This window comes from Sinocyclocheilus grahami, unplaced genomic scaffold (assembly GCF_001515645.1).
Source record: "Sinocyclocheilus grahami isolate Dianchi unplaced genomic scaffold, SAMN03320097.WGS_v1.1 scaffold1009.1, whole genome shotgun sequence".
Taxonomy (NCBI): domain Eukaryota; kingdom Metazoa; phylum Chordata; class Actinopteri; order Cypriniformes; family Cyprinidae; genus Sinocyclocheilus; species Sinocyclocheilus grahami.
In genome coordinates, this window is record NW_015506188.1 from 89488 (window position 1) to 107055 (window position 17568).

Consider the following 17568-nt stretch of genomic DNA (forward strand, 5'->3'; position numbering starts at 1 on the left):
AAGATTACCATATATTATATTACATACACTTACATATAAGTATACATATAGTTCAGTCATGAAACTCAAGATAGCGCAGGCTGACGGGTTGTTAATGTAACTGATGATATTCAGAGCGTTAAACGACTTGGCACAAGCTGATTGGCTGCATATGCTGCATGAACCAATGAGAATTTCTCTGAAACCTTCCACCTTACCCAGCTCCATCTGTATAGATCTGCTATGGGTTATTCCTTACTGCCTTGCATTCACTTGAGACTCCTGCAGCGTGCTTTCAGAATTTCTCTGAAACCCTCCACCTTACCCAGCTCCATCTGTATAGATCTGCTATGGGTTATTCTATATGCTTTTTGTGCAGCAGCAGTATGTCTTAAATACTCATGGCACCGTATCGCCATATGCATTGGCAGATCTAATCGGCCAAAACCAAATACAATAACATTATCATATCCATCACCATGCTAAAATCTTCAGAGAGTTGTCATGATTTAAATACATTTAAATAAATAATATACAAATTATATTTTAAAAAAACCAAATAATATCAACTATGTTGTAGTGGTGCACTTTCACAACCTCCTGAAAACGAATAAACATTTAGGGAAGGGCGAGTGCTTTCAAGGAAAAGGGGGGAAATGGATTCCTAACATAAAACAAGAGTGAAATGGAATACGGCACAGTAATTGTTTTATTACAGTTATTTTGTTTTCATAATCATTGAAAACAATAAATTGCATAGTAAAACAATAAGAAACAATACATACGACCACTGTGCTCTATATTTCAAATCTTCTGAAGTCATGTGATTTCTTTGTGTGAGGAGTAGACTGAAATTTACAATGTTACTCACTGAAAATTTTGACATCTGCATTCATGAATGTATCAGCGATATCGGATTCCTGATCATGAGTGAATAATTTTTCTGAAACTGATTTTTTTATGAATTAGTTGATCCAGTTTACAAAACTAACTGATCCAGTTTTGACTTAATGGTCCAGTAAGAAGGGAAGATTATCAGTGAATAAGTTTTGGTCTATTTCTCCCATAAAACTAACAAATGACTTGGAAGATCATGGAATATTTTTAGGATACTTTAATGATGATTTTGCATGCTTTTTGAAGCTTGAGAGCCACAATCTTCTTTTGCGTTCCACTAAAGAAAGTGACCAACATAAGGGTGAGTAAATGATGACAGTTTTTGGGTGACCTATTCTTCAATGTCATAGTTTACATCTCAGTTATAATTTGGAAATGGGCAAATACTCTAATATAGACTTAATCTCTGAAATAATACATCAAATAGGTTATTTATCTATTGGATAAAATAAAAAACATATGTCCATAACTTAAAACAACAGCTCTAGTGCTCTCAAACTGCACACACAATCTCACACCATATAATTCAAAGCAGAATGCACAAAGCTGAGAGTAGTAGTCCAAGAAAAAAATAAAAATAAAGCCACATTTTCAATTTCCAGTTTTCTAGGAAACCTAAGAACATGGAAGCCTAGTTTCCAGGAACTAGCCTCTGCCAGAGGTCCCCATGCTCTCTTTTCTGCCTGCCTTCTTTCCATTTCTCTCTTCTGCTCTCTCTTCACGCTCCACCAAGCCAGCCAGCTCTCAGAAAAGAGAAAAACATCTATAAAAACGAGAAGGGAAATTTACAGCTCTGAGAAAGCTTCTCTAATGCTTCAGCCAGTGTACTGTTAATCTTGAGCAGTGTTAAAAGACCAAAAAATGCTGCACACCAACAGAAGTTATTTACTTTTTATTTGCTCAGTTAAACCGGGTTGAATTTGGGCAATATTACTTTAAATTCAAACTGTAAAGGTTTTTTACATACTTTTTACTCTCTACAAGGAAGCTCAAAAATGGAACGCACCAGGATCTGTAGCAGGGGTTGACAGAGGAATGCGAGAGGGTGTGTGTATATATGTGTGTGTTGTACTTGGATGGGCTTCAGGCCTTGTGTCCGTTATGTAAACCTTAACCCCCCAGCTGATTCCACGGGGCAACAAAGGCAGAGAATTTCCTAGAAAGGCAGGTCACGTGACCCAAGTAGAGCCTTGGCTATTGACTAGGCTAAAGAGTGGTTAGAAATCCAAAGCATTTTGGAGTTGACCTCTGACCCTGAAAGCCATAACTTGGCCATTCTAGGCGCTGATGTGATACACAAACATAAACACAACTGCTCAACTTTCCCATTTGGCTCTTGGTGACCAGACACCCAGCTATAAACCTGAAACACAATTCCAAGTCTCCTTTTGACCTATGACCTCTGAGCCTAATCGTCATCCTCATTAACTACAAGCAACTTATGACTTACAACTCGCCACGGAACTAATCCCTAACCATACCTAAAGAGGAAAAAACGTATATATATATATATATATGTATATATATATATATATATATATATATATATATATATATATATATATATATATATATATATATATATATATGTGTATATGTGTTGCTTTTTAGTTGCTAGGTTTTCGGAGTGTGCTTTGTTTTAGCGTGCTATTATGCAGACCCTATGGTGTTCTTAATGATTACTTTGTAGTAGCTGAGTGGTTTAGTGTGCTGGTGTGCAGTTGATAGGGTGTTCGGTTTCATGGTGGTTGCATGTCCACTGGCCCAAATCAAAAGTACCCCAAAAACTATGCCATATTCTCGTCTCTAGATATGACTCCGGTCTTCCCATATATATAGATATATATATATATATATATATATATATATGCATATATTATACTAAGAAAGATTAAACAAAGATGTACACTTCTCAGGAAAAAAATCGATAAGAATACATATAGAGAAACACTGGGCAGGAAGAAAAGAAAGAGTAAGTGTAGACCAAAAAAAAAAAAAGAAGAAAATAACAGGGATAACCTGATATAAAAGGGGACATGAACTGAGAAACCAAAATTCCCTTGATGTTTTGACATATAAGAAGTCATTGTACTATAAAGACATCCTGTAAGTTTCGGAACTCAAAACTTTGTCATTAGTCTAAAAAGAGCTTATATTGAAGGCAGTCTGCCAAAACAACAGCTTGTGGAATGTTCTACTCTATGATGTAATAGTGTGGATAAGCACCGCCTCCACAGAGGAAGATGAATGCCTGCTTCTACATCACTGCCTGTTTAGCCCCACCCACCAATTCGAGCATGTAGTGTTTACAAGAGCGGCGAACACAGGTCTACGCAGAAACCACACAAAGATGCTCTGAAGACAACAAGACACTGTAACACACAGTGTTTGCGTTGTCTTACTTCTGATCCCAATGTAAGGAAAGAGTGAATGAACTTTATTTTTATTGAAGATCCAGACCGCGTCAGGAAGAAATTGGTCCTTTGTTCACTTCATTTTACTGCGAATTAGTTTACAAACAAGGCACAATTTGATTGGGTATTTTCAAAAAGATTGAATCCGACCGACAGATTGCACCCATCTGTGAGGAACGTACGCTGTCAAACATACTCAGCTGTTAGCCAATCATAGCAGTGGGCGTTTACTTCCGAGTCTACAAACCGCCACGCCTATTCAAACAGAGCACTCTGATGAGGGGGTTAAAAACAGACAGAAAATAGCTGATTACTTCTAAATTATTATGTTTTTTTATGTAAAAATCTTGATAACATTGTAAGTGGACCTCAGAGAACAGTACAAAATACAAAAACAAAGGCAGTTCATGACCCCTTTAAAATTCTGACCAATTACAATAAGCTACTAAATATTTTCATGTCGTAGCGATAAATGGTCAATATTAAAAATTCTATACTATTGTCTAAATATATAAACAAACCTAAAAACTAAATGCATTTGAATTTAAGCATTTTTATAAATGTACAGGATGATACAATGTACAATATGAAAAAATGCATACACTATGAGACTTGCATATACTATGAGACTTAAATTATAATACACATGAATAAATATCTGTTGTATTTCATTTTAGAATTAGTTTGCATTCATTTTTATCATTAACTTTGGCTTAATTTCAATCCAAAGAGATTGGATTTTTGAATGTTTTATTAATAATTTCATTAGGTATTTAACAATTTATTTAAATATTTAATTGTAAGTATTTTGGTCACATTATAAATAAATAAATGTGAAAGTGGACTACGGTCCCTTTAATGCCTTAAAGAGAAAAAGAGCAGAACCACAGTGCAAGCCAGGGTGCCTCAGTTGTGTATGTCTGAAGTGAATATTTGGGCTGCGTTGCCCCCCTGCTTGAGAAGATCCAGGCCAGGTGCACTGTGGCTCTGAGAAACCCCCTGCAGAGTTACATACTGCCACAGACAGAGGGCAGCCCACACCCCTGCCTTCACTGTATACACTCAAGCTCTGCCACGTTCTCATGCACCAGCCACTTGTATAGCCTTCCCAGGTACGGGCAGGGAAGAAGGGGGAGGGTCTGAGAAATAAACATTTTGTGGAAGTGCTGGATAGTTTATAAAATTTAAACTAAATGAATCATATTAGAGAGAGTGAGAAGACAAGCAAAGTCAAATATAGAGAGAGCGGGCTGACTGCGTAGCCCGGGTATAAATAGCAACAGCCGCCACTTTGCATGTCAGCATGTCAGCTGTGCAGCACTATGGCAACGCCATGGTGATGAAAGGTATGCGGACATGCCACAGAACCCTCGGGAACCGCTGTCCTGAAGCGATGAGTCCCCTTGAGCTAGTTCAGGAGGATTTGTGCACGTGAGCGCTCAGGTTTGCGTGCAGATTCCGCTCGAGGAGTCATTACAGCACGGTCAGGGAATACTGACACAGTGCCCTGCTGAACTTGAAAGCTCTGTAGACTCCATTGCTTCAGAAGGAGCAATACAGATACTTCTATACTAGGCTTTACCTGGTAGTTTGGATGATGGAGGAAGTAGTCTGGGCATCCAGCTAAGGCCATACTGTGTGAGCTGTCACATGCACCTCCAAACCCCTGTGCAACAACCTGAGAGAAAAACAAAGAGAGACTTTAATATCGCAAAAATATACCAAATCTCAGTGATGACCACTTTGCAACATTTATACTAAAAAGTAGTATTTTGTATTTGTGAGTAAATCAGTGTTTTCTAAAGAATCATTTATGGAATGAATCATATACTCATAGTTTGGAATTTACGTGTTGTAAAGGAAACTTTTATTTGTTGGACCTACTGAACGAATATGTAAACAAACTGAATCAGTGAGGCATCTGTGAACAAGTCAGTTGGGTGAATGATTTAGTGAGTCTCTCATAACACAAAAGAATCATTCGTGGCCACCTCCTGGTGTAACAATGTAACATGCAGAAAGAGTGACTGAACCATTCAGGAAGCCAAGCCAGACAAATCTTTTTGGTGAAGAGATTCAAAAGATTCCAATTGCTGAGAAAAAGTCCCCATTACTATAATGTTAAATGCATATATTGTTAAATCATAACTTGTGATTAACCAAAATGCTTCTATTTTGCAATTTTATGATATAAATTCTAAAGAAAAAAAATCTGTTGTATTATAAGCATAACATTTTAAAGGGGCCATGAACTGCCTTTGTTTTTTATTTTGTACTGTTCTCTGAGGCCCACTTATAATGTTATCAAGGTTTTTACATTAAAAAAAAACATCATTTTGAAGTAATAGGCTATTTTCTGTCCGTTTTTAACCCCCCTCATCAGAACGCTCAGTTTGAATAGGCGTGGCGGATTGTAGACTCGGAAGTAAACGCCCACTGCTATGATTGGCTAACACTTGTGCATGTTTGACAGCCTGCATGCTTTACAGATGGATGCTGCTGTGATTTAGCTTAAAACTGCATAAATACTCAAAAGATTTGTATTAAGACAAAGCAATAGTGACCACAATAAAAACAGTTTATTCTTATTATTACTCACACGACATTGGTGCGACATTACTGTCGGAACATAACAGTTGGTACAGCATTGTCTTTCAGTTTCAATCTTTTTGAAAATACTGCCTCAAATTGTACCTTGTTTGTAAACGAATCCGCAATAAAATGAAGTGAACAAAGGATTCTTATGGACACGGTCTGGAACTTCATTAGCAAAGTTAATTCACTCTTTCCTAACGAGATCAGAAGGCAGGCAATGCAAAGACTGTTTTTCCACAACTTTGCACTGCACAGCATCTTGATGTCTTCAGAGCATCTTTATCGTTTGGTTTCTGTGTAGACCTGTGTTCGCCTCTCTTGTTATTTACACTACATGTGTGAATCAGTGAGCGGGGCTAAACAGGCAGTGATGTAGAAGCAGGCATTGATCTTCTGCGGTGGTGGTGCTTAGCCATACTATTACATCATAGAGTGGCATATTCAACAAGCTGTCGTTTTGTCAAACTAGCTTCAATATAAGCTGTTTCTAGATTAACGAAAAAGTTCTGAAACAGAATGTTTTTATAGCACATTGGCCTCTTATATGCCAAAATATCAAAGGGAATTTTGATTTCTCAGTTCATGACCCCTTTAAAGTCACAAAGAAATGGAAATAGCAACATAATTTCTTCCATACTATGACATGGGTACATCTGAGTGAAACAATTATTGAAAATGATAAACATATACTTGGTTCATTCCATCATTTGTTGAGTAGGTGGAGGCAAACTGGCTGAATGTGCACTTGTTAGAAATTGATTAAGATTAACGAGTTAAATTATTATTTTTTTATTTAAAAATAGGTAGGGTGAATTTCCATTTTATGCCGACTTGAAGCAAAATCTGTTTTATCAGTTTCTTTTCAACTCATTCCTATGCTCCTGCAAGGTAACTTATAGTATACTTCTATAGATATACTAATCAGTGCATGTGGTAAAACAAATCAAGCACTAGGGATGTAATATCAAAATCTCACGATACGATAATATCGCGATATGAAGTCCACAATACGATATTTATTGCAATATTTAAAAATAAAAAAAAATAAAAAAAAGAGACAAATAAGGAATTGGAAAAAATTTACATTTTGTACATTTTAAAGTTAAAGCTGGACTTCCGGTGGTGCTATGAGTAAGCAGCATTAAACGGAGTTACTTAAGCAGTAAGTGGCAACGATAATTTCTAGCATTTAAAATAAAGAAAAACAAGTTCACCGGTTAAATGAGTTAGACTTCGAGACAAAAGATGAACAGCAAAGGAGGAAAGGAAGAAAACCGGAGAACACCGAGTCCAATTAGCATAGGCAATGCTAATGGACGTCAGCAAGATCAAGATGTGCTGAAGAAATTAAAGAAACTCAAAAGTCAAAAGATCAAAGAGGACACAATTACACTAAGATGTCCCTAGAAAGAGTGGAGCAAACGGTCAAAGATTTAAGATCAATTAACTGAACACGAGGAGAGAATCGAAAAGGTGGAAGAGAGAATAAGCACGGTGGAAGATATAATGATGCGACATAAGAGTGCACTAAAGTACCTGCTCCACCGGGATGTGGATCTCACTGCAAAGTGTGATTAACTTGAAAACAGAATGAGGCGCAATAACATCCGAATCTATCAGATACCAGAAGGAAGTGAAGGAAAAGATATGGCAGGATTTGTGAAGAAGTTGCTGAATGACGTGCTTAATTTACCACCAGACATGGATATTAAGATCGAGAGGGCACATCGCTCATTACCAACCAAAGCCAGTGGACCCAACAGCTCCCCCCAGGTCAATTATCATAAGATTCCTGGATGCAGTGGTGAAAGACACGATCATGAGACAAGCGTGGAGCCAGGGTCAGATTCACTTCCACGAAAGGAGAATTTTCTTTGACCAAGACTACTCTCCGGACCTTCAGAAGAAAAGAGCAAAAGTCTACGAAGTCATCAAACAGCTAAAAAGTAAGGAAACAGAGGCAAAATGCATATACCCGGCACAACTGAAACTGAAACTTAGCACTGGGGAGAAAACGTTTGCAACGCTGAAGGACGCAACAACACAGCTGAGAGAACTGGAAATTGAAGTACGTTGTGGAGAGAGGGAGATAATGGAAGAAGAGCTGAAAGAAAGGCCAGGAAGCAAGGCAGGAGAAAACGGGGCACAGTACTGTCAGCACGTGATATTAAGGCCTTGATTCAAGAAGTGTAACGTACCTCAAAAATGGACAATAGTGAGTCAGAACGTGTTCCAAGTAAACTCAGGAAGGTTTGTTCCCCCCTTTACTAATAGAACATTATTGCAATTATGTTATTATGAACATTTTCATATGTTAGGTTGCCAAAAGTTCATACAAGTTTTATGTTAAAGGGGTCATATAATGCGATTTCAACTTTTCCTTTCTCTTTGGAGTGTTACAAGCTCTTGGTGCATAAAGAAGATCTGTAAAGTTGCAAAGACTAAAGTCTCAAATCCAAAGAGATATTCTTTATAAAAGTTAAGAGTCAGCCACACCTACCTAAAACGGCTCATTCTAACATTTTCTCACTGTAGTATTGTTGTTGCAGCCGCCATGTCGTGAAGGTGCTGTGTGTTTCGTTGTGAAAGCGAAAACTACTTTGTTTGGCCTTCCAAAAGAGGACGATATCCGCTTTGTCATGACTGGAGCTGATCCATGCTGGTCGCTGAGGAAATACATCAACTTCACGCTGTGGATCGCCGGATCGGCTTTCACCATGGACGAAGCAGTGAAACATTCTCAAGCCCGCCCGCCGCCACTCACTCTAGCCCTCCGTGTGTGACGCTGTGTCCCAAAAAAAAACCATATCGGTCGGGCTCTAATCACGATATTACGATATTGATAATATAATATCGTTACATCCCTATCAAGCACTGGCAGGTATGGGCAGTTTGTGACTGTAATACTTTGTTCGCTGTAGTACTTTGACAGCCAGTTTGTTTGACACAGCATGCTACATGACAGAATCTACTACTTAAAATAGCACTTCACCATTTCAAACTTATCTCAGGAGACCTGGGAGAAGGGGGCTGTGCTGTGGTTGAGCTTAAAAAGTGAGCAGGAACAAAACTGATCGGGAAAGAGCTAGAGTAGGACAAAAAAATAAATAATAAAAATAAAAAGAGTAAACTGAAATAGAGTTTAGATTTCCATTCCGAAACATTTTGATCCAACATGCTTGGAAGAACCAAAGCACTTTTTGACAGTGTACTTTAGCACCGCATGAAAGTCCAAACTGAGGAACAGTAAGCCCAAACATGTGGTGCTCAACGCTGGATTCAAGGCTCTACCCTGGAGCAGCTGAACAGCATGAGCACAGCACCAAAACCTCAAATTAACATCCAGCATTGAAAGATCGTTCAGGCCCGCTACGCATCAATGACCAAGCTCATTACTCTGACAGAGAAGAAAAGCGACACACATTCGTGCACATACACAGAGATTCTTGCTGATGATTGAGACCGCACTCTTAGGTTGCCTCTGTTAGGCCAGCAAAGGTGGTTCAATCAGGTGCATTGGGTTTAAAAGAGGGTTCCCTGAAAGACTTGATTAACCTTAGGAAAGCCTGTAAAATTAGGCTCAGTAGCCAAATAAGACAGGTTCTTGTGTTCAAAAACAGACTATTAAACATGATAAAATTGGTGGTCATTGTCAACCAACATCTGTGTTCAAAGAGCAAGGTACTGTCTAAAACTTCTGGACATGCTAAACACTACACAATAAACTCGTGTCATAATCTGAAAACCACATGCACTTGGTTGACAACAATGAAGTCATTTTTAACAGCAAATACGGATGAAATCGTTATGGTTGAGGTTGAGGTTGAAGTCCAGATGCATGACAAATCAACTTTCTGTAACTGCCTGTAAGTGCTTTTAAGTTCACCAGGGTTCATTCTCTGCATCATCTGGTGCTTCAAAGAATAAAAAGAGACAGAGGCCCTAACCTGATGTTGAAATTCATTGCAAAAAAATAAGACGACTTTACAAGTTCAAGTGGTTCCAGTTTATTTATCTTCACCTCCCATAGTTTTGAGCGCTGATTGACAGAGGCTCTATTGTTGTCAGTTATGTAATCCAACCTGTTATTGTTAAGATATCAGACACTACATAAAGCTGCCACATACCGATATGGTCCACCAGTGTTTTGGGTAGCGCTCCGCACAAGAACTGACAAGAACCGCTGTGTATAGAGCAAAGCACAACCAGATTTAATGATGAAAAATATACACAAAGCTGTTACAGGGGGGAAATCATTGTTTAGAGATGGGTGGTGAAATGCTTGATGTACCAAGGTCTTATCAAGGAGGCAAATTAAGAGGGTGAACGAATCCCACCACTGCCTCTCATGTCTTCTAAGGAATTTCAAGGCCTAGATGATCATTCCTAGAGTGTCCTCCCTTTAGTACGTACATAAACACAGGTCAAGCGCCCCTCTTTCCTTCATAATAGAGTCATACCATTCTTTCTGGAAGGTGAACAAGACAACCACTCAGTCTGAAACCTATTTTCTTTTCTTTTTTCCCCATCAAGAGTCATCCACCACCATTGGATATTGCCCTTTGCAAGGTCAGCCAGGTCAAATGGATCCAAAAACAACAAGATAAAGGTACCTTGAGCTTCATGTCTACTAGGGCTCCCTCCCAAAACACAATAACAAATGTAATGGATTTCAGGGTTATAATGGGAATTTGTTTGGTTTTAATGTAAACTATAATGGTGTCTATTTGATGGATTCTATTGGTGGGATGTAATATGGCAGATGGCAACCAATAGAACAACAGTAATTCCTATTGGAATAATTTTGAAAAAAACAAAAAGGAAATTTGTAATGGTTTAATGGAAACTATAAGAATTTCTGTGATGGTTTCTATTGTTTTTTTCAGCAGGGTAATGATACCCATACTGTGCTGCACATTATTGACAATATTGAGCTGAAGCTTGACTTTGCAAATTTAAAATCGCAAATCAAATCGCAATCACTATATCTGTCAAAAAAAATCGCAATTTGATATTTTCCCCCAAATCACACAGCCCTAATGTCTACTCCAACTTTGGCTATTCTGAATGCAAACAAGTACTGCAATATGCTGGGAAATGCCAGGACGCCTCATCTAACTCCTCTTCACATCGTATTGTACAGGGTTACAGCTGAGCTAATCAATATGTTGGCGTGAAAAGTGGTACACATGTGTAGAATTCGGTGACTTCAATATCCACTTGGACGATAATGCCAAAGAAAGAAACATGCAAGTCTTTTAAGCTGTACTCACAGTAGTGTATCTGTCTGTTATGTAAAGCTCAATGAGTGATAAATTCTGGCTGGTACCGATTAGGCAATAACCAATAAATGACCTATATTTTGTCTAAATAAATAAAAAAAATCAAACACTGTCAATTGTTCCAAGGTCTTCAGCTCTGCTTTTGCAGAGCTACATTTTTGCACACTTCAATTCCAACCCTGCTCCAACACACCTGCTTGTAATTTTTTAAGCAACACTGAACACCTTGATTAGCTGGTTCAGGAGTGTTTGACTGGGGTTAGTGCTGAACTCTGCAGGACGGTAGCTCTTCACGAGTAGGGTTGGACCCTTTTTTTCTCATTTAAATGCTACAGGTAAATTTCACAACATTGTAATGTACAGTATGAATAAATATAACATTTTAGATTTTCAAAATATTACGTTTAACAGCGTTATTTAAAAAAAAATGTTTTTAAGATTAACTAATTCAGCATTAGATGATAGTCAAGATAATCTAAATGTAAAAATCGGAAAAATGAGCATGCCCCCCTTCTATGTAAGGCGCTTTGAGTACCCAGAAAAGCGCTATATAAATGTAACAAATTATTGTCAAATTAAATATCCAATACCAACCAATATATATCCGATATCTATCAATAAATTAAAATACCTCTAATGTAGTCTGATACATGATTTACTGACAGACAAATCACCGTTTCTGATAGAGATGCACTGAAATTTTGGCACGAGGAGAAATTTTGTTTTTCAAAACAAAAAAATGTTGTTGCATCACAAATTTCTGAGAAACTAAAGCTAAAAAACACTGAAGTTCACAACATCAGTATTTCTTCAACCACCACATAGGCTACCCAACTAAAAATTCCAATACAACTTAGTTCAATCTGACAGGCAGAAATTCCCAGAACCTTACGAGACTTCAAGAGTCTTCCACTCCACCCAAAACTTTGAAGGAATGTTGCCTGAAGACAAGGTCCATTTTCAACACATCAAACTATGTTGGTTATTGGTCGATTTTTAAAAAATCATTATTGACCAATACTGCATATTTATCATTGGATACTGGATATTTAATTGTTTTCTACATTTAAACAGTAATTCTGGCTAATAGGGTGAATCAGGTCAAAGGTCAACATGAATTGGTTTAAAGAATACAAGTCATACAAAAAGTAAAGCTTTTGCTGTGAAAGAAAGTTAGAATGTTGGACTAGCAACCATCAGAGCTGACCTGTTCATAATGCTGAGCCGCAGAAGAATACAGTGGACAAAAAGTGGAGTGGTGCATTGTGATGTATTGGATTGCATGGAAGGTCTTTAAGCTTTGGAAGCCAGCAGTGGTACGGTGGGGAGATCAAAAGAGCTAGTGCCCTGTGACGGATTGACGGTCCATCGGAGGCAGCTGGGTATGTGTGTGTTCCAAGACTCCAAAATCAGGTCAGAATCTATCTAACATGGACCACCCGTATGACCACACACAAACAAAAGAGCTAGCAAGAAAAAGAAAAATCAGACTGGAGACAGAGTCTGAAGCACAACGCAAACCGACACGAGTTCCTACTAACTGTCTATGCAAGCCAGCAGAGTTTGATCAATTATGACAGTTCATGTACAGTTTTAGTGAACTCCTGCTTTAAACAAACCAGCTTTGGATTGACCGAAACCACTTTTGTATAGACTTCAGCAAGTCTGACCAAAACAAACACAATGGGTCTTGGATCAGTCACCAATGGTTAAATTAAGAACACATGTAACACTACTCTTTCAGTCAAAATCTTTGCACTTTTGCTTATTCTCCCCCCCCCAAGACTCTATGTGGCCAACGCTAATAATAGTGCATAAACTTCTTTCACTTTATTTATTTCTGTCTCTCTCACACAATTTCTTAGCAAGATAACTGAGTGCAGGACTGAGTGCATGCTGATTTGTTTATTTTTAGGATGAATGCTTACATTTGGTTCTAAATATTCAGGGAACATAGCCAGATAAAGTAGGAAGGTGGGAGACAACTTGCAACATCAGAGAAAAGAGAGGAAAAATAGGGAAATTAAGAGGCATTAGAAGTTAACTGATATCAGTTTATCTTCCAAAATATGCACTAAAAATTTAAACTTTTGGTTGTTTTGTTGTCGCAAACCACTGTGTGAATACTCTTTAACGTCACATCAAGATACACCGCAAACACCAAACTATACATCTAACTAATCTGACATGTCATCTTGGCTTAAAGATAAAACCAATGCCCAAAAATATGGGGATAGGTGAAAAGGGTACAATCTGTGCCATCTGAACCAGAATATGTTGGCGTGTTTGATGTTATCAACTCTCCTTATTCTTACCTCCCTTAGTGAACACTAGATGTATGAAATTGTGAACTGAAATGACATTAAATTGAACCCGCTAGCCCTGGAGGTGGCAATTTGGAGTTGTCGTCTTGCTTCATTGCTTTTTGCAGAATCTCTGCCAAATAAAACCCACACATTTCTAATTGAGAGGTGTGTGAGAGAGGGAGAATGACAAACTCATATATGTGTGCCTGAACATGCCTTTAAAAATCCAACCCCTGCACTCGGCCAGTCTATTGTTAGAGAACCACTGATCAACTTCCCTTCCTTCCTTGACAAAATAAAACAGATACACCTCCTTTGTGTTAGTGTATGTGTGTGAGAGAAAGAGAGCGTTCTCGCACAAGAATATTACATAACTTTTCTGAACAATTTCTTTGGACAACTGTTTGAAATGAAAAACAGCTCATTTGCATTTGTGACACATGCAAATCAAACATTTGCACAATCCCATAATGTAAGATTATGTTGCAGTTAATAGTCTAATAGCACACTGTAGAACATCAAGATCAAGCATTTTAGACTCAAATAAGATAACTATTATCTTAAAGCTAAATATATGGTCCGAAACACATGTAAACACAAAGGTAAGGCCAAATGTACAACATCTGCATCAAAATTTAGAATAGGAATCATAGGATTTACAGAATAAATCATGTCAGATTTTAGCATAACTCAAATTGGAAATTAATGTAATAAAATTCTATCAAAAGGTTTGTTTACATAGTCTTTTTAGAGGTGGCATAAATGCAATCCAATAACTGACCCAATACATTAAATAAAAATACTAAACAAACGTGGTAACTTTTCATTTATCAAACTAGCCTGCATGTACATCTTTAACTGCCAAATGAACAGCCAGTCATTAACTAACACTCTCACAAGTACATAGCGCAGTGACTTTTCTTGCTTCTCTTCAGACACGACGAAAGTAACAATTGCTCATTAAGTTAAATCAATAACCGCTCCGGTTGATTCAGAATCACTACAAAGAACCGATTCATTCGCTCTGGAATCAGACACAGTGGCGCTCAAGATGTTGATTCGCTACAAAGAACCGAGTCTTGAGAATCATTCGTTCAGGAATACGACTACAGTACACAGTGGCGCTGGATGTTTTCGATTCACTTTAAAAAACGGCTCGCAAGATTCATTTATTTGGCGAACCGGGTTTTTTTTTTAATTCACTTTAAGTTAAAGACTTGGGTGTGTTTTGCGCACCCAGCAGTGGTGTTTAACGAATAGTAGTGCGTTAAAAACTGTTAACAGCTCAGTACAGTCCGTATCGTTCGATATCCTTTACCAGATCATGAAAATCACATCATGTAAATCATTCGGTTCCTGTATTTATTTATTTTTTTAAAGAACGGTTCTCGATTGCCCACCCTAAACAAAGGATGTCTTCACAGAAAGCACGACCTAGAAGTAAATCTATAAATACGATCTAAAAATACATGCACTCCTGAAGTTGTTTGTAAACACGCGTGTGCAAAGTTTACCGGTATTGGCTGCAAATCAGACTCTATGATAGAAACTAGTTTCACTCATAAAACTTATAAGAATGCATGCATCTCATTCATAAATAGCGAGCTTACTTTAAATCGACCCTATTGTTAAATACATGAGCTACTCCTTTGTTGATGGGTATGTTTTGGCAGTGAATTATATTACAAAACGCTTAATAAATGCATGTTCGTAAATTACATCAGCATATCTATAGATATAGCATGAGCACGAAACCATGTTCTCAACACAGCCCCCATCCATCCAAACAGTCTGGAATACTCACCTCCAAATCGGTATTCTTCACGGGGAAAGAACGGCGAAGTGGAATTAAAAGAAAGGGTGTTTAACTGGATTGTTTTCTGTACACGTTGGAATGACAAAAAAGTGCACAGGGTTAAACGTGTTCGCTGTGATCCTGCATGTTGTACGAGGCTAGAGCCGCGTCCGCACAATTTGGACTCAGCTGACTGTTTCAAACACACGAGGGTGAGGAACTCTTCCAGCCCCGCCCCCTTTACGCACAAGACACACCTCCTTAGTTACAACCCGCCTATTTTAACCCATTGTTCTAAAATTCAGGCGGACACCTTCAGGATGATCTATGACATGGCTGTTTTTTTTTATCTGTTTGAGTATCAGCTACAGCATCATGCATAACACATATTCTCAATAAGAAAGGAGCTAAAAGTATTACCACCTTATAACAAAGGCAAAAACATAGGTATCACTTGGTTCATGCCGAGAACATTATACTTAAAGGGGTCATATGATGCGATTTCAATTTTTCCTTTCTCTTTGGAGTGTTACAAGCTCTTGGTGCATAAAGAAGATCAGCAAAGTTGCAAAGACTAAAGTCTCAAATCCAAAGAGATATTCTTTATAAAAGTTCAGAGTCAGCCACACCTACCTAAACGGCTCGTTCTAACACGCCCCCACATATCTACCTCACTATGTGGGAAGATTTGCATAACGCCGCCCAAATGTTTAAAGAAGGCGTAACTTTTATTCTCGCTGTAGTATTGCTGCCGCTGCCGCCGCCGCCATGTCGTGGAGGCGCTATGTGTTTCCAAATATGGTAAGGGGCGTAACATTTCCGTCACATGCTTGAGGTATTCGGCCAATCACAACGCACTGGATAGCTGGCCAATCAGAGAACACCTCGCTTTTTCAGACCGATGAACTTTGTAAAAATCGACGCGTAACAATAATGTACAGTATGTGGAAAATAATGTGTTTTTTTAACCTTAAATCGCATAAACACATTTCATTACATCGTGTGGATTCTGATTGGCTGTTTTTTGGGGGGTTTTTTTAGAAAAAAGCTGTTTAGAAAATCCTTTTAAAAGTTCCAAAGATTTTGTTAATCAGTAACATCGAGCGAGAAGTCAGATTCTATTAGTAACTCTATTAGTTTGTTCTTTTTCGTGTATTAAAACTAGTAGCGCAACCAGTGCAGTCCGATTCCCGAATGAGTCGGTTCTCTTGAATCATACAGTTTACAACAGTGAGTGTAAATAGTGACTATATGAAAACGTGTGGTAGGCTATATTATAAAAAAAATAATAATAATGAAATACATAAACTAAGCGTTAGCGTTAGTTCTGGCAGGTCACGTGAGTCAAGCTTGCATCAGCTTATCCTCAGCTGATCACATCTACCTATAGGAATACGACACATATCGTGGCATTCCTATATAAGCTCTATTCAGTATTATTCAGCAGCTTTCCAGCTTGCTCAGGAGCAAATTACCCTCCTCCATCCCCAGCTCCTCCTTTCTCCACAGTCAGGACTTGGCTTTCTGATATTCCTTGCTAATCAGACTCCTTTATCTTGAATAAAGTGTTACACTTAAATATCAAGTACATTAATGATATCTGCCTTGTTCTGTTCTGTTAACCCTAGGGGGGTTATTATTGCTGCTCTCCCTGCTCATTCATGACAGGCTGCATGGATGGGCAGGGAGTTTTTTGCCCAGAACAGAACCATACCGCCAAACCAAGCTAAGTATCTATAATTTTGACGATAGTGGTCCTGACTGAATTATATTTTCTGTTTGTTTACATTAATTTAGGGACAACCTTCCTCATAATAGACCTAAGAATAGCACCGTGTTAAATTTTTGACAGGAAGAGTTTGTGAGGACAGAAGTTCAGTGCATTGGATTGTACTGTTCTTTAACAGCATAGCAATTGTTCAGCAATTAATCAGCTAATCGAATAAACTTTCAGTAGACAAAAACCAGTTAGACATAAAATAGTTTTGAAAGTTGTTAGTTGGCAAAAATTACGTGATCTATGACATTTATACAGTACATGCAGTCTATCCCTCTCAGTCTCTGTGTTAAATTCAGCAACTAATCTCACTAAGGTCTATAATCATGTAAGGTGAACCACAACACTGATTTGTGATATGGCCTCATATTCTCCTCTCTTTGAGCTGAAATTCCCATCACATTCCACCTTCTGTCCATGTATTACAGCACATGAGACCTACATTACATCTGATGATTTATGATATTGCCTGGTAATCAGGTTACAGCTTCTAAACATATGTTATCGCTCTAAAATTGCTATA

General features: G+C 38.1%; 1 protein-coding gene across 3 annotated transcripts in view; it reads right to left on the reverse strand.

Annotated features, from left to right (window-relative positions):
- Positions 1-15494, reverse strand: part of LOC107565574 (growth factor receptor-bound protein 10-like) — a 57217-nt gene extending 41723 nt beyond the window's left edge. Inside the window, exons 1-3 of one of the 3 annotated variants that reach the window (XM_016250818.1) lie at positions 15445-15494; positions 15278-15353; positions 4873-4968 (exon numbers count right to left, since the gene is read on the reverse strand). In XM_016250818.1, coding sequence (XP_016106304.1) covers positions 4873-4923 — 51 coding nt within the window. In that variant the 5' untranslated portion in view covers positions 4924-4968; positions 15278-15353; positions 15445-15494. Of the gene's footprint in view, positions 1-4872; positions 4969-15277 lie in introns of all 3 variants that reach the window. The other 2 variants (XM_016250817.1, XM_016250819.1) reach the window with 2 other exon arrangements.
- Positions 15495-17568: the final 2074 nt, after the last annotated feature.